The sequence below is a fragment of the Musca autumnalis genome, unplaced genomic scaffold (assembly GCF_047663935.1).
Source record: "Musca autumnalis isolate F117 unplaced genomic scaffold, ASM4766393v1 scaffold_1, whole genome shotgun sequence".
In the NCBI taxonomy this organism is placed as follows: domain Eukaryota; kingdom Metazoa; phylum Arthropoda; class Insecta; order Diptera; family Muscidae; genus Musca; species Musca autumnalis.
Genome location: NW_027411644.1, coordinates 282,677,796 through 282,701,566, shown reverse-complemented (window position 1 = coordinate 282,701,566; position 23,771 = coordinate 282,677,796). Strand labels below are relative to the sequence as shown.

The 23,771-nt window shown below is 30.9% G+C and overlaps 2 protein-coding genes across 2 annotated transcripts; one reads left to right on the top strand and one right to left on the bottom strand.

Annotated features, from left to right (window-relative positions):
* The first annotated feature begins 2,729 nt into the window (after nt 1-2,729).
* LOC141391299 (uncharacterized) lies at nt 2,730-4,097 on the top strand. Its single transcript, XM_073964209.1, has 2 exons — nt 2,730-2,828; nt 2,898-4,097. Exons 1-2 carry the CDS (start codon nt 2,805-2,807, stop codon nt 3,873-3,875), a joined length of 1,002 nt encoding a protein of 333 aa, XP_073820310.1. The 5' UTR covers nt 2,730-2,804; the 3' UTR covers nt 3,876-4,097.
* Nucleotides 4,042-6,976, bottom strand: LOC141391300 (uncharacterized). The gene is made up of 2 exons (XM_073964210.1): nt 6,884-6,976; nt 4,042-4,665 (listed from the first exon to the last, which is right to left on the bottom strand). The coding sequence occupies exons 1-2, from the start codon at nt 6,905-6,907 to the stop codon at nt 4,237-4,239; spliced, it is 453 nt and encodes a 150-aa protein (XP_073820311.1). The 5' UTR covers nt 6,908-6,976; the 3' UTR covers nt 4,042-4,236.
* Nucleotides 6,977-23,771: the final 16,795 nt, after the last annotated feature.

Here is a 23,771-nt window from a genome sequence, read left to right as displayed (position 1 = left end):
TAATCCATGGAAAAATATTCTTTAAAAAATCCACGTTTTGTATAATCCATGGAAAAATATTCTTTAAAAAATCCACGTTTTGTATAGTCCATGGAAAAACATTCTTTAAAAAATCCACGTTTTGTATAGTCCATTGAAAAATATTCTTTTAAAAATCCACGTTTTGTATAGTCCATGGAAAAATATTCTTTAAAAAATCCACGTTTTGTATAGTCCATGGAAAAATATTCTTTAAAAAATCCACGTTTTGTATAATCCATGGAAAAATATTCTTTAAAAAATCCACGTTTTGTATAATCCATGGAAAAATATTCTTTAAAAAATCCACGTTTTGTATAGTCCATGGAAAAATATTCTTTAAAAAATCCACGTTTTGTATAGTCCATGGAAAAATATTCTTTAAAAAATCCACGTTTTGTATAATCCATGGAAAAATATTCTTTAAAAAATCCACGTTTTGTATAATCCATGGAAAAATATTCTTTAAAAAATCCACGTTTTGTATAATCCATGGAAAAATATTCTTTAAAAAATCCACGTTTTGTATAGTCCATGGAAAAATATTCTTTAAAAAATCCACGTTTTGTATAATCCATGGAAAAATATTCTTTAAAAAATCCACGTTTTGTATAATCCATGGAAAAATATTCTTTAAAAAATCCACGTTTTGTATAGTCCATGGAAAAATATTCTTTAAAAAATCCACGTTTTGTATAGTCCATGGAAAAATATTCTTTAAAAAATCCACGTTTTGTATAGTCCATGGAAAAATATTCTTTAAAAAATCCACGTTTTGTATAGTCCATGGAAAAATATTCTTTAAAAAATCCACGTTTTGTATAGTCCATGGAAAAATATTCTTTAAAAAATCCACGTTTTGTATAGTCCATGGAAAAATATTCTTTAAAAAATCCACGTTTTGTATAATCCATGGAAAAATATTCTTTAAAAAATCCACGTTTTGTATAATCCATGGAAAAATATTCTTTAAAAAATCCACGTTTTGTATAATCCATGGAAAAATATTCTTTAAAAAATCCACGTTTTGTATAGTCCATGGAAAAATATTCTTTAAAAAATCCACGTTTTGTATAATCCATGGAAAAATATTCTTTAAAAAATCCACGTTTTGTATAATCCATGGAAAAATATTCTTTAAAAAATCCACGTTTTGTATAGTCCATGGAAAAATATTCTTTAAAAAATCCACGTTTTGTATAGTCCATGGAAAAATATTCTTTAAAAAATCCACGTTTTGTATAGTCCATGGAAAAATATTCTTTAAAAAATCCACGTTTTGTATAGTCCATGGAAAAATATTTTTTTTCTGAAAATCCACGTTTTGTATATTCCATGGAAAAATATTCTTTAAAAAATCCACGTTTTGTATATTCCATGGAAAAATATTCTTTAAAAAATCCACGTTTTGTATAGTCCATGGAAAAATATTCTTTAAAAAAATCCACGTTTTGTATAGTCCATGGAAAAATATTCTTTAAAAAATCCACGTTTTGTATAGTCCATGGAAAAATATTCTTTAAAAAATCCACGTATTGTATAGTCCATGGAAAGATATTCTTTAAAAAATCCACGTATTGTATAGTCCAAGGAAAGATATTCTTTAAAAAATCCACGTATAGTATAGTCCATGGAAAGATATTATTTAAAAAATCCACGTATAGTACAGTCCATTGAAAGATATTTTTTAAAAAATCCACGTATTGTATAGTCCATGGAAAAATATTCTTTAAAAAATCCACGTTTTGTATAGTCCATGGAAAAATATTCTTTAAAAAATCCACGTTTTGTATAGTTTATGAAAAATATTCTTTAAAAAATCCACGTTATGTATAGTCCATGGAAAAATATTCTTTAAAAAATCCACGTTTTGTATAGTCCATGGAAAAATATTCTTTAAAAAATCCACGTTTTGTATAGTCCATGGAAAAAATAATCTTTAAAAAATCCACGTTTTGTATAGTCCATCGAAATATTCTTTAAAAAATCCACGTTTTGGTAGTTTATGAAAAAATATTCTTTAAAAAATCCACGTTTTGTATAGTTTATGGAAAATAATCTTTAAAAAATCCACGTTTTGTATAGTTTATGAAAAATATTCTTTAAAAAATCCACGTTTTGTATAGTCCATGGAAAAATATTCTTTAAAAAATCCACGTCTTGTATAGTCCATGGAAAAATATTCTTTAAAAAATCCACGTTTTGTATAATCCATGGAAAAAATATTCTTTAAAAAATACACGTTTTGGTAGATCATGAAAATATATTCTTTAAAAAATTCACGTTTGGGTGGATCATGAAAAAATATTATTTAAAAAATCTACGCTTGGGTAGATCATGAAAAAATATATATAAATAAAATCCAAGTTTGGATAGGTCATGAAAAAATATTCTTTAACAAATCATTCATGTTCTTTGGACATTCAAAGAACTAGATTATGTCATTTGCTTAGCATTTTACCAAAAACAAATGATTAAAACATATTCCTCTGAACTTCATTATTAGGGTGGTTTTAACAAACATAAATCCATTTAATTTATTGAAACAACAAAAACAGGTTTGATTGCGGTTGGTCATTGATCTTCACTAAGAAAAAACGAAATGAATCAGCCAGAGAACAAAACAACAAACAATAACATTACAACAACCACCAACCAAAACAGTCAGAAGAGTTCAGCTTCGAAAAAGGCAGCGATTAGTAGAATACTTTAGTTAGAACTTTAACGTTGTAGTGAAATAGTCGTAGTTTTGTATTTTTATTTGTGTTTTTAGCGGTACAAAAAAGATGAAGTATCTGGAGTTAGTAGGGGTAATTTTTTGATTAAATAAAATTGAAATAAAGTTTGAGTAAAGTTTAAAATTTTATATTAATTTTTAGTTTTTGGTGTTGTTTCTAAGTTGCTATTTACAATCCGTGACCGCTGATGCTGATAAAGGCTATGTTTACGAAAAGCCTTTTGTACCATTCGAATTACCAACATTTGTTCCTCTGGCAAAAAAGGTTTCGCCAAGCCCAACTACTAAGACCCATGGTGGATCAGACCTTCTAGGTACAGGTTATCATGTTCCAAGCTCTTCTATCAGGACTTCAGGCGAATCAAAACTTCTTAGTACAAGTTACCATGTTCCAGTTAAGAAGCAATCTGCTACAAAAGTTGGAGGTCAAGTGGACCTTCATGGTTCATACCATCAGGTGCCTGTAAAGGAGCACCAGGTAGCTGTAACGCAACAACAACTTACAATTTCTCCCACAAAAATTAAAAGCGAATTGAGTCTTGATGCTGGATTTGATGTTCCAATTAAAAATTTGTCGTTAAATACCGAAGTTTTAACGAACCACAATATTTTTCGACAAACAACCAGGAAGACGGAAAATAACCATGCTGCAACTAAGGTTGCATCCAATCACATACTACTAAAAGTCCCAGGAAAGGAAGCAGCCAATGGAAATTTATTGACCTCTGGAAGTAATCCTACCAAAATAAACATTGATCTCCCTTCAAGCCAAAATGTTTGTAATGACCACATTCTCAGGGGAAATTCATCTGTTTTAAGCAGTAACATTATTAAAAATGAACCGGATTTGGAACATGTTTTAAATCAAAATAATGAAGCAATTTATCGCTTGGCAATAAACCCAACAAAATCCATACAACATCACAAGAAGTACAACAACAACAAATTTGTAAAACGCTTAAAGTTAACACATCTAAAACATAATCTGACACAACATTGTTGTGTACAAACCAATGAATCTCTGAATATTACCTTTACCGAACTTTCCAGGAATCGGCCGTTGGAAAGAAGGCTAACACCATATGTAGAGACATCAGCAGAACCGGTGTATTTCCTTTGAAATAAAACAAAAAAGCCCCAGTTTCAGTATGTCCAATAAAATAACGAAACGTTTTGGCAGATTTAGCCTTAACGGGTGTTTTGCTGGACAATCTAAAAATAGGGCCTTAGTCTTTAAATTATTTTTTGTTTGTTTGTAATTGCCAATGTATTTTTGTAAGTTGCCTTAAGATTAATTATCCTTAAAAATAAATAACAATAATAAAAAATAAAAAACAGAAAACCTCCATAGCACAATAACAACGTTCGCTTGTAAAACGTTCAACTTCTCTCTTACGTCAACACAATCATCATCATCGTTAGCCAGTTCATCATCGTTAGCCAGTTCTCATAAGTCATAAATCATAATTTCGGATTGCCTCTTAATGTTTCACATAGGCATCATAATCGAATTCCTCCCATTCCAAACCATTTGTATTGGCCTTGGTGTTACCCTTTACCAATGATTTTTGATTACGTCTCTCACTTGCAACATCGAACACTTCATCATTGGCACGAGCAGCAATTTCCTTTTGATTCAACGCCTGTGGAGCTCTTAAATGATGCATAACTTTGTGATGCATCAAACGACGTGGTACCATATGAACCATACGCGGTGCCACATGCGGAACCATTCGACTTTCCATCATTTCTAATTCCCCCATTGGACTATTTTCAACGTCGGCATTATAAAAGGTATCGAAATTTTGATATTGTATCGATTCAGAAGGTAGATTATCATCAACCATGACCATATCATAATTTCCGGGTAGGGGTACAGCCATTGTTGCAACCATCATTAAAGAGAAGATCTAAGGAGAATAAACATAAAAAATTAGAATAGTTTTTCAATGCCTCCCAAAACGTTGAATTTTTAAAGAATATTTTTTCACCATCTACCTAAACGTGGATTTTTTAAATAATAGCTTTTCATCATCTACCCAAACGTGGATTTTTTAAAAAATATTTTTTCCTGATCTACCCAAACCTGAATTTTTAAAGAAAATGTTTTCATCATCGAACCAAACGTGGATTTGTTAAAGAATATTTTTTCATGATCTAACCAAACGTGGATTTTTTAAAGATTATTTTTTCATCATCTACCCAAACGTGGATTTTTTTAAAATATTTTTTTATGATCTAACCAAACATGGATTTTTTTAATGAATATTTTTTGCATGCTCTACCCAAACGTGGATTTTTTAAAGAATATTTTTTTCAAAGTCTAGCCAAACAAGGATTTTTTAAAGAATAATTTTTCAATAACTCTACCAAACGTGGATTTTTTAAAGAATATTTTTTCAATAACTCTACCAAACGTGGATTTTTTAAAGAATAATTTTTCAATAACTCTACCAAACGTGGATTTTTTAAAGAATAATTTTTCAATAACTCTACCAAACGTGGATTTTTTAAAGAATATTTTTTTCATAAACTACCCAAACGTGGATTTTTTAAAGAATATTTTTTCATAAACTACCCAAACGTGGATTTTTTAAAGAATATTTTTTCATAAACTACCCAAACGTGGATTTTTTAAAGAATATTTTTTCATCATCTACCCAAACGTGGATTTTTTTAAAGAATATTTTTTCATCATCTACCCAAACGTGGATTTTTTTAAAGAATATTTTTTCATCATCTACCCAAACGTGGATTTTTTTAAAGAATATTTTTTCATCATCTACCCAAACGTGGATTTTTTTAAAGAATATTTTTTCATCATCTACCCAAACGTGGATTTTTTTAAAGAATATTTTTTCATCATCTACCCAAACGTGGATTTTTTTAAAGAATATTTTTTCATCATCTACCCAAACGTGGATTTTTTTAAAGAATATTTTTTCATCATCTACCCAAACGTGGATTTTTTAAAGAATATTTTTTCATCATCTACCCAAACGTGGATTTTTTAAAGAATATTTTTTCATCATCTACCCAAACGTGGATTTTTTTAAAGAATATTTTTTCATCATCTACCCAAACGTGGATTTTTTTAAAGAATATTTTTTCATCATCTACCCAAACGTGGATTTTTTTAAAGAATATTTTTTCATCATCTACCCAAACGTGGATTTTTTTAAAGAATATTTTTTCATCATCTACCCAAACGTGGATTTTTTTAAAGAATATTTTTTCATCATCTACCCAAACGTGGATTTTTTTAAAGAATATTTTTTCATCATCTACCCAAACGTGGATTTTTTTAAAGAATATTTTTTAATGATCCGTGGATTTTTTTAAAGAATATTTTTTAATGATCCGTGGATTTTTTTAAAGAATATTTTTTCATGATCCGTGGATTTTTTAAGAATACTTTTTCGTAATTAACCCAAACGTGGATTTTTTAAAGAATATTTTTTCCATGATCTACCCAAACGTGTATTTTTTAAAGAATATTTTTTTCATGATCTACCTAAACGTGTATTTTTTAAACAACACTTTTTCATAATCTACCCAAAGGTGGATGTTTTAAAGAATATTTGTTCATGATCTACCCAAACGTATATTTTTTTTCATCATCTACCCAAACGTAGATTTTTTAAGAAATATTTTTTCATGATCCTTCCAAACGTATATATTTTTTTAAATATTTTTTTCATCATCTACCCAAACGTAGATTTTTTAAAAAAATATTTTTTTATGCTCTTTCCAAACGCAGATTTTTTTAAAAAACTATTTTTTCATGCTCTTCCGAAACGTAGGTTTTTTTAAAAAATATTTTTTCGCGCTCCTCCCAAACATAGATTTTTTAAAAATATATATATTTTCATGCTCTTTCCAAACGTAGATTTTTTAAAAAAATATTTTTGCATGCTCCTCCCAAACGTAGATTTTTTACAAAATAAGTTTTCATGGTCTATCTCAAACCAGGATTTTGTAAATAGTTATTTTAATTTTAGATATAAGTAACTATTTAGGCACATAATTTGTATTGTCACGATTAACATTTATCGAAGACTTTTCTATTTAAAAGTTCTAATCCTTTGTAATAGTCTTGAATTTAGCTTTCACAAAATCCTTTCTCACCTTGATCACTGCAAAACCGTTCATTTTGATTTTCTTTACAGTTTCCTTTCTTTTTTCAAATTTCCAATAACTGAATATTGAATGTATCTTGTAATTAACTGATTTACAACTAACTGCATTACGATGTTGTGATTTTGTTTTTATACCAAAATTGTCAATACACAAAATTGATTTTCATTTTCCTTATTCCAGAATATTCTTCAAAAAAAAATTGGGGGAAGAATTTTTTCCCAAATTTGCATTGCCTCATTTGTTTTCTGATTTAAATTTATTAATGCAAAGGAATGAACCGGATATTTTTTTTCGTTTTGCATAACAAAAGAAACAAAACAAATATGGGACACTCAGGCAGTGACATCAGAAACGAATGCAATTGAAAAAGTAATTAAAATTAATTGAAATCGATTTGTATGGATTTGAATTTTTGGATATCATTATCAGCAGCAACTTTACATGCTGCCGGTTTTGATAAGTGAGCTGGTTAATTAAGGCGCTTACAAGTTATAATACTAGCAGAAGTACCTGTTTTTTTACTTAAATCTGTATCGAGCAAAACAAACAAAACAATAGAACAATTTCTAAAAAAAATTAGTGTTTTTGTATTCATTCCCCCCTCTCCCTTGAAATGCATATGCTGCAGTATAACATCGAAGATTTATTTCACTTTCACTGTGTGCACTGCATCAACAAAAAAAAAATCATCAATGTCAATAACCTAAAACTGACTGAATTATTTTTTTTGTGTGTTTTTGTTTAATGGGAAACGTATTGTTTGTTTTTGTTATGGACGGGTTTTGGGGAATTCCATCCAAACTTAATATTCCACACTAATATATCGTAAATATTGATAATGCTATTGTAAATAATACTACATTCTGGAATGAACCAGTTTTTTTTCTTAAAAATACAAAATCAAGATATTTGAAGTGTCAAGTTTTTAATAAAATGTTTTTGGTAATCTGATTAAAATCTGTATGTACGCACTTCGTCATTCTTATTCTATCGGACACATTAAAGAGGAAGGGAAGTCTATAGTTTCGAATATCGCTACAGATTCTCATCAGTTCCCTTGTTTGTTGTTTTCGGATATGCTCCGTCAGAGTTATTTTTCAACAACAAAAAACATTTCATACCCAAGCATTGAACGTCGGCTCAGCAAAAAAAAAAAAAACAAGTGAACAAAGGCTATAGTCAGGACGGGGCCGACTATGTGATACCCAACACCACTACCCCTGTGTATAAGTTTTTCATTGGTAAACATTTTTTAGGGAGATGCTAAAGTTCACACCCACCCTGGCTTTAGGCCTAATTTAACAAAAAAATATATATATGGGCAAAAATTTTAAATTGAGTTTTCCATTTTTGGTACAATGATTAAGAAAAAAATCGTTAATCCAAATTTGTTTTTGTAACTAACATTGATCGGTGCGCGCAAAAGATACGGCCGTTTTAATTTGAATATTTAGAAATTTAAAAAAAAAACAAGGTTTGATATAATATGCATTTGTATATCATTACTGTTAACTGAATTTGTACTCTTTAAGATGATGCCAAAATATTCCCGAAATTGCAAATGGATTAGCGAAAACTCAAACGCATGACAAAATTTAACGTTTGAAGACTTTGAAGACATACTTTGAAGACATATTTGTGAAATAGTAGTGCATATACTTACAAAATATATATAAAAAATTACAACAGCATCCAGACTTCGTGAGAAATATAATTAGACCTATGTCGTGAAGGTTGGAGCTTAATATTCATTTTACTTGCAAAAATACAAAAGAAAATTTGGGGATAATAATAAAAATTTTATTATTCTTACTTTGTTATTTTCTGATTTTATAGGAAAAGTCAAAGAAAAAATGTTTCGAGTTCTTTCGCTATTTTGTGCGATAATAGTGAAATTCCCAACCAAAGCTGCAGGGATGTGGCCAGAAAAAAAACGGGATGAATTACCGACTATAGCGATATCTCTGTTGTTTGACCTCATATGCCACCATTGTAAAAGTGATCATTTCTTCTTTATTGACAAGCTTTGGTTTTAGAATATCCCTACTAGAAGTGGATATATTCGCATAAGAATAAAAAGTTGAGTTTTTCTCAACATAAGTTGTTTGCCCATTCTGACTTCTAAATTTTACCCCACCTTCACCTTCACCTTCACCAAAATCAATTCATCTTCTCTGGAGCTCCCATCAACCCCCGATTATTTCATAACAATCCGACCAATCCACGATGGGGCCAATGACAGGTTTGCGAGGCAACAAATCACTGGGGCAAGCTAGACCTTCCAAATTTTGTACAGATGTTTATAAAAGGCTTAGAAACTAATATGCCAAGTTTGTTTCATATCGGTTCATATATACATATAGCTCCCGTATATATGTTCGCCCGATTTCAAGCAATTGATGGACCAAACACGCAAATTCTGCCCAACTTTTATGCGATTTGGAAAATTCCACACAATCAGGACTACAAATTAGTATGCCAAGTTATATTGAAGTCGGTTCAGATTTTGATATTGCTCCCATATATATTTTCGCCCGATTTTAGGTATTTGGGCACCAATCCCGCTATGTATGTCCAATCTTGATGAAATTTGAAATGTGTGACGGATTTTGGTCTAGAACCATTATTGGCAAATGATATTGAAATCGGTTCAGAATTGGATATAGCTCCCATATATATGTTCGCCCGATTTCATGCAAATGATTGACCATGCATGCAAATTCCATAAAATTACAATAAAATTTGGAAAATTTTACGGAATTCGGACTACAAATAAGTTTGTCAAGTTACATTGAAATCGGTTCAGATATAGAAATAGCTCCCTTATATACATATGTTCAAATTTCATGGTTTTGTCTGTGGTCTGTTATAAGTTAATAAAAAAGGTTCCAAATTTAGTAAAAATCGGCTAAGATTCCGCCACAAAAGCCAAGTTTGTCTGCGATATCTTTGAAATTATATATTATTATTATATACGTCTATTAATTTTTTCCGAAATCCAATTGATAACATTAATGGGTTTCCGATTATTCTCCAACCAAAACATAAAAATGTCCATATTTCTAAGTATTACGACATATGAAATCAGATTTTATGAAAAGGCGCAGCTAATTTTTTCACAAAATGATAGTACACATTAATACATTTCACCACATATATATAATATCCTAGATCTACCTAGATCTCAAAAGTTATACTCCAAAGAACACATGGATAACAAAGCAAAATACTCCAAAAAAGACATAACATCTTAACTCAAAAATACATTTACCACACATAACATTTTTATTATTTGTTAACACTATCTTATTTTACATACCCATTGAAGAGCATTCCATGTTTAAAAAATATAAAAATGTTGAAATGTTCTTTTTGGCACCTAAAATGCTTTCACTACTTATTTATAATGAATGTCGGAAAATTATTCATAAGAAAATATGTCACCATTACCAGATCAGTATGTCGCAATGTGATGTTACCAGATTGATTTATTTTTTATTTTTAGTGATTCAGAGTGTTGGCAATCAAAATCCGTTATTATTTTTTGCAAATTGTTCACTTCAAAAATTGACTTTTTGCCTCAAAAACCTGCTATTGGTCCCATCGTGCAATCGTTGTAAAGGTGATATTTTCACCTTTCATTGCTAGGTTTTGCTTTTGGAAGGCCACCAGCCAAAGCTGTAATGTTCGTCATTAAAATTGAAATCCGAAAAATTAAACATGGGTTGGATTAGCGACTATTGCGATATCTCCGTTGTTTGATCACCTACGCCCACCTACTTTGCATTGTTTTTCCACTTTTATTATTAGGCTTTGTTTTTGAAATACTCTTAATAGAAGCGGAGATATTCGCATAAAAATAAAACCGTGTCTTTTTCTCCACAGAATGTGATCCGACTATCACCAAAATCAATAGCCTTCTTCACATCCAGGACCCCCATAAACCCACAACATTTCGTGATGATAATGACTAAATTGTTAAAAGCGTGATTATAAAGTTTAAATGGACAGACGGACACACATAGTCAGATCGACTCAACTCGTCGTGACATTCAGACCCCCGCAAACGGTTTAAGGCGCATGATCTGCAAATCTGCGCCTGGAATGTTCGGACTATTTATAGAGAAGGTGCAGTTTGTGTATTGGCAGATGTAATTGAAAAGTACAAGAACAATATTACTGCCATACAGGAAAGGCTCTGGAAGATGAGGCACTGTATTATAGCTGTCATGATATAAAGCACGAGTTTGGTTGCGAATTTCTAGTTAGTCGGAGGTTAAAACATCTGCTCTCCAGTCCCCACCCCAGTAGATGAAAGACTTGCTACAGTGCGGATAAAAGCAAAATTTTTCAACATAAGTTATATTTGCGCTCATGATCCCACTAAAGTCAAGGACGACATCGAATATATTTAGGGTCTTTTCGTGTATTGGCAGATGTAATTGAAAAGTACACGACCAATATTACTGCTATACAAGAAAGGCTCTGGAAGGTGAGGCACTGTATTATAGCTGTCATGATATAAAGCACGAGCTTGGTTGCGAATTTCTAGTTAGTCGAAGGTTAAAATATCTGCTCTCCAGTCCCAGCCCAGTAGATGAAAGACTTGCTATAGTGCGGATAAAAGCAAAATTTTTTCAACATAAGTTATATTTGCGTTCATGAACCCACTAAAGTCAGGGACGACATCGAATATATTTAGGCTCTTTTCGTAATTTTGTGGCCCTTTTTGGACATATCGCTCATTTACTCAAAGAGTGGCATAACTCAAAAAAATTCGTTTTCCGAGTTAGCAATTTCTATTTTTTCTACGACTTCTATTTTATCTTGTGTCAAATTTGCATGTTGATATCTCTAAAATTCAACGAGTTACAGCTCATTTACTAAAAGTTTGGCATAATTCAACAAAAATGTTCTTTGAGTTTGTGAAGCACTAACCACTTTAATTCTTGCTTGGTCTTGCACAGAAATTTAGCAATGATATCTGGTTAGCTGTTTGCAAAATATGGTCCAAGTAGTGATTTTAGTTTTTGTGTAATAGTCTTTTTATGTTGGGAAGTCAAATATCAATCACCAACTTAATGCGCGTTTTTGTCGAAACTCATATGTATGTGTATTTGGCTTTCATAAAAAAAAAATATACAAACGAAAATGTCTGAAAAAGACGATAGAAACTTTTGAGCTGAAATTTTGTTGTTTGTTACAGATTTTCGCTGAAAACGCATGCATATGATGGGAAATTGATCTAGAGAAATTTTTAGATACTCATACATGTAAAAATCCGCCATACGGATCAAATACCATCATCTTTCCAAAATGTATTTGGACATTTTATGAAAATTGTTTCCAAAATTTGTCTGTATATTGAATATTTCTTGGGAATTGGCACAAGGAACATATTTTTCAATGAGAACAATTCATAAAATGCTAAATTTTAACATAATGCAAACACTGATATACAAGCTTTTCGGAATCGAGCGAATGCTTCTAAATCTTTTATAAAAACAAATTTTAAACGGATTCGTCGGAGTAACGTTTGAAAAATATTTTTTTTTACAAAAACTGGCTGTTAATGTAAGCTTCTTGATTAGAAAATATGTGATTTGAATTATAAATCTTTTCTCGAATATGCATTTACATGAGTCTTTTAAGAATTTTTAGCAGATCTTGTGAAAAGCTTATTGGTCTAAAATGTTTACCATTTTCATTACAACTGCAGCATTTTTGGTATTATATCATCTTTCGCCGGAGAGTTTTAAGGAGAGAATCTGTTAGCCCAGGTGCCTTTACTGAGATATCTTATCTTGTCGGCTGCGATGTTGTTTTTGGTAATATGGCATTGCTCTTGAATGGTTTATTCGTGTCTCCGGGAAGATAATAACACTGTGCGACAAAAATATAACAAGGAAAAGTGCGCAGATTATAAAAGCAGAGCTGAAAACAAGTAAGAAAGTATCAGTAAGCTGTGCTGGCAGCCACAAAAAAAACCAAACAATTGTTATGCCGTATATAAAATGTATTAATTTTATATCATGAGTTTGCTTTAAAATCGTTAGGTACCGTAAAGTGGGGCTAAAACCAAATCATTGACATATACGAAACAGTTTTAGTAACCAAACTTCTCAGAAAAGACTCAACATATTAAATTACGTTAAACTAAGTTTGGAAGAAATTTTTGAAAAAGTTTTAGAGTTTTATCTTGCACAATTGCCATTTTAGTATGTGCCGGAATGGTTTTGGGAGCTTTTGGGTCATTATCTCAGTTGTAAATGAGGCCGCTAGAAAAACCTACTGAAAAAAGAATCAAAACGATGCGAGAGGAGCTATTAAACTTCACTTTTTCCGAATTTTGTGTGGGAGGTACCCGATATGCAATACGAAATAATACGATATGCAAAGTCTGTACCAATCATAAACTTCCTGCGGGAATTATCTTGCGAAGTTGCCATGTTTTGTTGTAATTTTTAGGCTAATATCTCAGAAAGTATGGACTTGTGCAAGAAAAAATTGTACCGTCGTAAAAGGCCGCAAGGATAACCTGCTGACAAAAAATTTAAAACCATCCGAAAGGAGCTTCTAAAATGCACGAAGGAGTTAACCGATATAGTCCATATTCGAGCCCGATATATATCTGGAAGGAATAATACGATGGAGTGCACAACATCTTCTGGTAATTGTGATGAAAAAAACACTAAAGAAATGTTGTTGGTGTTCAATGAGAAAGACAATCTGGATAAATATCGTAAAATGTGGCCTTAAACTACATATGGTAACATGGGGCGCCTTCGCCACTGGGGCGGCTTCGCCAGCGCCGATTTTCTCGCAAAATACAAGTGCTAGAAAAAATCCGTTAATGGCAAAATTGTGAGTCTAATGATGATCTATTATCTCCCAAAAGTTGGCAGTTGTGTCATAGATATGATAGCGGACGCACGCGGTTTTGTGTTTTCATGGTATTGGGACAAATAATTATGGTAGGTATGTTTTGTGATATCTTCTTTACCTTTTGTGATATCAAAATCATATTTTGTACCGTTAGAAGTCAACTACTGACGAATAAAAATCTCAATAATTCGCCTGAAAAAAGCAATTACAAATATCAATATATTAATATTATGAAGCATTTAAGAGGTGGGGCGCCTACGCCATGATAGGGTTGTGGTGGATTAATGTCAGAAATTTGTAATTTTTAACTTAAATTCTTTATGCCATAGATATACCACACTATAATGTGAAGTTAAAATCAAATATTATCCTAAACGTATCTTGTTTTAGAAATATTATGATTTTTGTACCTAAATTCAAAGAATCTACTTCAATTAACCGCTAGAATCGGTTACCTTTTGTGAATTTTAAAAACATTTTTGATTATTCATTAGAAAACATGTTACTTTTTTGCATAATGTTGATATTTAAGGAAGAAGTATGGTAAATTACTGTTTTAGAGTCCGTTGGAGAATGTTCAATATCGATGGCGAAGCTGCCCCATGGGTGGGGAGGCTTCGCCACTTTTTAGACATTTTGTAAATTCTCAAAAATAATATTTTAGAAACAAAATTATATCAAAACGTATAGTCAAGATACGCTAATATTTGTACCAAAAATAATATTTGAAAATACTTCAACGGTGTCGGTATGAGAACATTTTGAACAAAAACGTGGCGAAGGCGCCCCATGTTACCATATATATGAGAAACAAGGCCTGCTGACAGTGTTCTAATATTATGGTTACATATTTATTTTGTTCAGAGACTAACATTGACATTTGATTTCGAACATTACTCCTTCAAACAATATCCCCAAAAAGTAAAGCATTTTGGGATATTTTGTGTCAGTTGTAGTCATGTAAAGTCTACAGTCCAAAATTTAAACGAATAATTTCATCCTATAACATATACATTTGTAGCATAATTTTCGTAAAAAATATTATACCTAGATATATGGCTTATTCTGAGACTAGTAGTGAAGTTTTGTGTAGAATTTTTCTTCTTTAAACACTTTTCACCTAGAATTAAGCTGTATGTTACTTTCATGCATTATCTCGAAAAAAGAAGGAACATTTTCATACAAAAATTTGGAATTATTTTCGAATTTTTGCTGCAAATTTGATACCTACACGCAGTACACTTTAGAGCATTTTTGCCGGGTTAACCTTCTTTGTGAGGATTTATTTGACACATAACCAATGGAGTTCACATTTAAAACCCAGTGGGTTTGTTAAATCCTGCTATATATAAACGTGCCATTATATTTCCATGTATATAATGTAAATATAGATTTCATTTCTTTGGTGATGTATAGAAAAATTTGACGGGAAATAGTTTTGTGTTTGACGTCATTCCTCTAAATTTAAAACGTGATTTTAGTTTTTAAAGATTCTTGGCGTTTGCATAAGATTTCCATAGTAAAATTTTATGGCGAACAATTTTCTTGAAAATTTTGAAGGAGCTTTTAAACGATTTTCGAAAAAAGGACCAGTAAGACCCCTTTGATGAACCGCATAAGGCTTAACATTTTTACAAAAATATTACCCACATCCTCTTGAGTAAAGTTGCCTAAGACACTATATAGCTAAAATGCAAGGATTCCAAGATATCTTAAATCGAATATTTCGAAAAACTAGAAATGGGCGGAACTTGCCCCGCCTACTTAGGTTACGACGTGAACTTTAAAATTTTTTTATTTTTTTCTCTACTTTCATAACCTACTCGGTTTTCCCCATCATTTTAAAAAAAAAATAATTTTGTTGCACAGTGTAATTGTGGCTTAGGCACAGTTTAAAGAAATTCTCTGCAAGTGGTGTCTTAGGACACGCCGTTCGGACTCGGCGATAAACTGTAGGTCCCATATCATTGGTCTAATACGAATGGGAGTGCTCTCCTTAATATGAAAGAAGTCTCCCTTGTCCCATCTGGGATGTTTATGGAACAATTATTATATCCATATTTCATGAGATAAACCGCAGGGAGTTGAGAATCTAATTTGCAAATTAAACCATATCTCCTTCGGGTTCTGGTGCAGGTACTCTGTGTGTTATCTATTACAACCTTATAATTGTTTCCCCAAAGTTTTCACGATAATGGCCTATAGTGCGATTCTCCAACTTATTTTTTGAGTTGCGGACAAAAATCGCATTAAAACGCAAAATTATGAATGACATTTTAATTTTACCGATTTTTGTCGGTAACTCAAAAAATTAGGTAGAGAATCGCACTACTGAAAGTTAAAAAAAAAAAAAAACAGAACAAGCTCGTGCAGTGTATGAATGAAGAAGTATAATTATCAGAGGTATAATTAGGTCCACTGTTTACTACCCAACAACCACCAAGAAACATACACAACTTCATTTGTCGGCTATGAAACCGAGTATCATCTGTTTGTATCCACCACAGCTTTTATTATTTCTTTGTAAAGACATAGGCTTAGAGTAAATAGCTGTTGGCAAAACCGACTGATTCTTTTTTACTTGTTTCATTACAATTTAATGCGAAAGAAGCTTGAATGTCAGCATTTCCATGAATGTACATAAATATGAATGCGTTGTCATTATGTTTGATTTATTACATACGAACCCATGTCCACATATACAACACAAATAAATCCGCTCATATTTCTAACAAATAAATCGCTTTTTCCATAATTACCACCTATAAATTAGCTATCCTTCGACATTTGTCTTCCTTTCTCTGACCATAGATTATCACGTTTTCAATGCGATGACATTTTTTATCCATGCATATCGACGGATATCGTGTATTCCATCCATTTAATAATCAATAATTCCTGTTATACATAATTATGAAAATGGAACTGTTGCTGCTGATCCCTATTCGCAAAAGTGCCTTCGCCTTTTGCTTTGTGAATATGTGTTTCAATGAAGGTACATATGTATGTGTGTGCGTTTGTGCGTGTGTTAAAAACATAATTATTTATTTTATGCTTTTAACAAAACCCAGCAAGCATTTTCTATCGCCCATTACCCGACGCAGTCACTCCCGGGCGATAGAAACACACATCCGCGATATCGCATTCTAATTGATGTAGGCACACCGTACGGGAAGAAATGAACCACGCATTCGTTTCCTCATAAAAATATCGCCATCGTGACTCTCGACTCTGGACTAAAGCGATTCTTTCAAAGACAACGCATGAGACACATTTATGAGGAAACGAGTGCGTGGTTCATTTCTTCCCGAACGGTGTGCCTACATCAATTAGAATGCGATATCGCGGATGTGTGTTTCTATCGCCCGGGAGTGACTGCTTCGGGAAATGGGCGATAGAAAATGCTTGTTGGATATAGTACCTTTAGGCGACAAATAAGTACATTGTTTGAAAGATATTGCATATTTTACCATAAAATAGTGGCAATGAGCAATAAATAAATAAATAAATAAATAAATAAATAAATAAATAAATAAATAAATAAATAAATAAATAAATAAATAAATAAATAAATAAATAAATAAATAAATAAATAAATAAATAAATAAATAAATAAATAAATAAATAAATAAATAAATAAATAAATAAATAAATAAATAAATAAATAAATAAATAAATAAATAAATAAATAAATAAATAAATAAATAAATAAATAAATAAATAAATAAATAAATAAATAAATAAATAAATAAATAAATAAATAAATAAATAAATAAATAAATAAATAAATAAATAAATAAATAAATAAATAAATAAATAAATAAATAAATAAATAAATAAATAAATAAATAAATAAATAAATAAATAAATAAATAAATAAATAAATAAATAAATAAATAAATAAATAAATAAATAAATAAATAAATAAATAAATAAATAAATAAATAAATAAATAAATAAATAAATAAATAAATAAATAAATAAATAAATAAATAAATAAATAAATAAATAAATAAATAAATAAATAAATAAATAAATAAATAAATAAATAAATAAATAAATAAATAAATAAATAAATAAATAAATAAATAAATAAATAAATAAATAAATAAATAAATAAATAAATAAATAAATAAATAAATAAATAAATAAATAAATAAATAAATAAATAAATAAATAAATAAATAAATAAATAAATAAATAAATAAATAAATAAATAAATAAATAAATAAATAAATAAATAAATAAATAAATAAATAAATAAATAAATAAATAAATAAATAAATAAATAAATAAATAAATAAATAAATAAATAAATAAATAAATAAATAAATAAATAAATAAATAAATAAATAAATAAATAAATAAATAAATAAATAAATAAATAAATAAATAAATAAATAAATAAATAAATAAATAAATAAATAAATAAATAAATAAATAAATAAATAAATAAATAAATAAATAAATAAATAAATAAATAAATAAATAAATAAATAAATAAATAAATAAATAAATAAATAAATAAATAAATAAATAAATAAATAAATAAATATTATTATATATTATTTGTCTGCTTATTGTCAGTCACAATCATTTAATCACTGCACTTTTATACTTTTCAATTTATTAATGATTAAATATTAAATTATTAATTATATTTATTTGAAATTTCACTTTCCCGTACCTTTCGCACTTGAAATATTAAACTGAATGATATTTTTCTTGTTGTTGGTCTTTTCAAATACTTGGAATAGCTGTAAAACTCTCACCGTATCTCTCTCACGAGAAGAAATAGTAAAACAATGTAAATTGTTTGTGTAAACAATCAAATGCAGAATTTTCATCTTCTTCTGTGACACTAGGTAGTTCTTGCAGATCGATCTAATTTGAACAGTAATACATTTGTTATTGTAAAATTATAAAGTATCGCTCTTTTATAGAAAAGAAGTTCAGAATGCGATAACTTTTGGTAGAGGAAGTGAGTAACTCACTTCCAAATGCTAGCTGGGAAGCCGCACAAAGAACAATGGATTTTTGCCTAGTATGCGTGTCTGGTTATGGGATATAGGAAATACTTATTGATTTTATGACACGCACACCCCCTCACACACACATGCGGAAATACATAAACATATCGAGGGGGAGGGGACGCATTGTCAAGGGAATAAAAATACATTAATTATAATACTTCACACGTTATGATGCCGCTTCGTTGATAATCTGTTAATATTGACGCGCTATACGGATTCTTAATTGGTCGTAGATTAATCGCCAATTATTTTTATTAATAACAATTGTTATTTATTATAAAAGGATGTTTGCCACGAAACATGTATATATTATAATCATATAATACGCGTAAATGTAGTAGTAGGTATGTATGAATGTTTGTATGTACACATATTGTGATATTGGTAATTACAAGAATTATAAAATAAAACAAAATAACAAAAAAAACAACAACGACACATAAATCCAACCACATTTATCCAGGGCAACGATGATATTAACAAAGAACTGGGATTTTCTTGTTTTCCTGCTGTGGCTCATTATTTGCAATGGTTTTATGACACAAATATTTTTTTTTTTTTTGATATGTGAAGCTGGGGTTTTAATCGCGGTGTTTATGTGGAAAGGTATTCGTCAAATGTATTTTTTTATGGTTTAAAATTATGCAGAAAAATGATCGATGTAAACATTAAGTTAATGTTAAATTAACTATAAAATAGAGCATACAATAATTAAACCAATAATCTAATGGAGAGGGAGGGAAGTAATACGATAATATTGGACGTTTATTAATATTTGGATGTTGTTCTGTGGTCAGAAAATCTCCTCTCAAAATATTGTTGTAATTTATTTGGCCATGTACGAGGGCTGCACGAAAACTACCTGGCCTAGGCAACCCCGCGTATTGCCAGGCGCCGTTTGAAATTTTAATACCCTCAGCATTTATGCTAACGAGGGTATATACACATGCATACGGGCAAAATGTGCCTCATCGAAATAATGGTTTTAGACCCCAAGTATATTTGGATGAAATGTGTTTCAGACAATTTGGAGTTGATTTAGCCATGTCCGCCCGTCTGTCTGTCTGGCTGGAGCACACGATAACTCTCGAACGGATCAACCGATTCGGTCCAAAATTTGGTTTTCGTAATAGTTTGTCCAAACTTAGTTTAAGTTCGAAGATGGGTTATAACGGTCCATTCCTTCCGGTACGTCCCCCACAAAAGTTTGGAAATGTTCGGAAAATGTGTGCGCACGATAACTCTTGAAGGAAGTAACCGATTTGGTCCATACTTTGCACATCGCGAAATTTCTACCAGACTTAGATGAGGTTCCAATATGGACTCAATCGGTCCACTCCTTCGGGTACCCCCCACACAAAATTTCGGAAAAGTTCAGTTTAGGTCCTGCTCTCGAATCGGTTTGATTTTTGTTGTAGCAACTTGTATTTACTGCCCCCGTACGACGGTATAAGTTTCTTCAGTGGCAAGTCCACACTTCCTGAGAAAATAGCCTAAAAGGTTCAAAAACCCCTATGACACCGTGTGTAGTGGTTGGAGCGCAAGATAACTCTCGAACGGATCCGCCGATTCGGTCCAAAATTTAGCCTTCGTAATATCTTGTGCAAACTTAGTTCAAGTTCGAAGATAAATCGTATCGGTCCACTCCTTCAGGTACCTCAAATATGTTCGGAAAGATTGTGCGCACGATAACTCTTGATGGGAGTGACCGATTTGGTCCATACTTTACACATCCTAATATATCTACCAGCTATAGATCAGGTTCGAATATGGACTATATTTGTCCACTCCTTCGGGTACCTCCCACACAAAATTTTGGATAAATTCACATTAAGACCTGCTCTCGAATCACTTTGATTTTTGTTGAAGCATCTTGCATTCGTTGCCTCAATTACGACAGTAAAAGTTTTTTTCAGGGGCAAGTCCATACTTCTTGAGAAAACAGCCCGAAAGTTGTAAAAAAACCCTATGGCACCATATGTAGTGGCTGGAGAGCTCGAATACTGCGTTCGTCCACACTTTGGATATTGTAATAAAAGATGAAATTCGAAGGCGGCGCTTATAGGTCCACTCCTTCCGGTACCTCCCTACAAAAGTTCGAAAATATTCGCTTAAATGGTACTCACGATTTCTCATAGACGTAGCAACCGATTGGTCCAAACTTTGGATCTTTAAATATTGTCGAAACTTAGTTTATGTTCAAATTTGGGCCCTATCTGTCCAATCCGTGTGCTACCACCCACACAAATGTTCAACATTTTTGTGTGGTTAAGGGTCTGTTCGAGGATCCTTTGGACATTTTTACCGAAGGTTTTCCTAGTGGCCCTGTTTACAGCGATATTATGTTTTTCGTAGGCTAATGTGATAAAAAAGCCCTATCTATCGATATACCCGCAAATTTTAGAGCTTTAATCCTATCCATACTTTTGTCGGTTCATACTCCTAAAATTTTTGAAACCCCCCTAAATCCATAAGTTTTTTTGGGAAAAAAGTATTTCAATCCACACAGGGTGAGGGTATATCTCTGTCGGCAAAGCCGACTGATACTTTTTTATTTGTTTTTTAGTAGTTCGACAGTTTTTAACCTAGAATTACTCGAACAGTTTGTCGTACGACCATGTTATGTGTTGTTTACAGTGACTTGAAAAAATCACTTTGCCAAAAAAAAAACATGGAATTTACTTGTAAACATTTTCGTCCAAGAATTTTTCACAACTTTTGACGTAGATAATCACCGCAAGACTGTATCGATCAAATAAAATCTTTGTATGTTTATAAAGGACCATCTTATAGGACTATGAAAAACTGGTTTAATGAATTCAACCGTGGTCGGCACTCGCCAAAAAACGAAGGTCGTGAGGGCCGCACATTGGGGTAAAATCCATAAAAACGGAGATTAATTCAGGGAATCATTTGGGGGTTCAAAGCTTTGTATTTTTCGAATCTCGGTGAGACATTAATATCAAAAAACAATTTCTAAGCACAACTTAAAGTTAATAAATATGTCTTCTATTAATATTTTAGTTTTTAGGGCTTACTCCCCATATGTGCTGCCATTTTTCATGAATTGTTTGTAAGAAAACTACCAAACTTTTTCAGTTTTTTGTTTTTTCATCTGAAAGAGCACATTTTAAGCTACATTCGAAATTTTTGTTGTTTAAAAATATTGCATAGTTTTGTTGCAAATGACCGTCTACGAAACACTCTTTTTATTAAAGCGGTTTGCGGTGACCACTCTAACTAGAAAACGAATGAACCTATCTTCCTATGTTTTTGTGGGCTAATTTAGAATATACAAATAACATTTCATTCATGGGAGGATTTTATAAAATATTAGTTTATACACAAATGGTGGACAGTAAAAGCAAATTATAAATTTTTAGGTTAAAAGGATCAAGTTTTGATCATAAAAATAGCAAATTTTTTAAATACATCCCACAGTGGCCAATTTCCCAAAAAACCTGGCCAAAAATCGAAAAAACCATTGCATCAATTTACCCTAAATTGTGTCAAATATTGTTTACAGGAGTCCACTGCGTGTAGTTGTGCAAAAATATATACTTTATTGTTTAGTAAGTGGGTATAAAAGGGGGCCAAAGTGACCCCATTTAGAAAAAAAAAATTTCTCAATATTTAAGTTGTTTATTAAAATCTTATAATATCCAAAATAAACAGAGGTTTGTTTTATTTTTTTTTTGTAATTGTAATTAAAGGTATGCGAAACGTATTCAAAACGTTCAGTGTCGCAAATGAAGTGCGCGTTTTCAATAATTGATATTTGTACATGTTAATTTTTTTAAGATAAATTTTCACAAAAAGCGATGAAAATAGTTATGAGTAAGATCGAGTTGGGCTATGTAACTTATCATTTCATAAAAAGGGAAGAGTTTTTTACCAAATTACATCGAAACATCCTGCCCATATTTGCCCTTCTCGTTTTTATGCCACATTTTGTCTTGCAGGTATATACATGTATCAGTCTGTTCAGGAGTATATGACAAAAAAGTTGGAGGGTTCGGAAACAGCAATGATGGTAACACGGCGCGAAGGTTTTTTTCCGATTCGACGAAATCCGCCGAAAATTTAGGTTTAGATGCCGGATGCCTTTACCGGGCTCACGTTATAATGCAAGTTTTATCTTGTGGTTTCGCAGTAGATATTAATCTTTTTAAGCAATACTGCTTGGATACTGCAAAATTATTAAAAACAAATTATCCGTGGTATTACATGCCCACATCAATTCATGAAGTACTCATCCATGGTTTTCTCATTGTTGAGTGGGCACCACTACCCATCGGTCACCTTTCCGAAGAAGCTCAAGAGTCCAGGAATAAAGATATTAAGAAATATCGAGAAAACTTTTCTCGGAAATCATCTAGAATAAACACAACGACGGATATAATGAACTGGTTACTTGTATCCTTGGATCCTCTCATTTCAAGTCTACGTTCAGACCGTTCTAAAAAAAAATCAGTAATCTATCCTCAGCTGCTATTAAATTACTATCTGCTACCGTCATTGGGAATGCTGAGCTAGTAACCATAAATCCCAATATAGATTCTGAATCATCAGACGAGTGCGAGTCTGACAGCGAATAGTAATAACTTTTTGTGTGTATTTTCAGAAATTATATAATATACATATGTTTATTATTTGGCCGTTTTCATCATATTTATAATTATTATAATAACTTATAATTTTTTAAATGATAAAAAATAATATGGAATAAAATTTGAAACTTCGATATCATACTTGCACGTCTTTTCTTACACAAATTGTAATTCATTGGTGACATAAAGTGGAATTTAACGAAGAACATTATTGTCTTTGACGCCATTATTCCAAAATGATGTTTTGTATCACAATTTTATCTAAATTCACAAGAAGTACGACCTTAACCCTAATTTTTTTTCAATTTTGCATATTTCTGGAATTTAGGTAAGATATAGAGTTTTAGT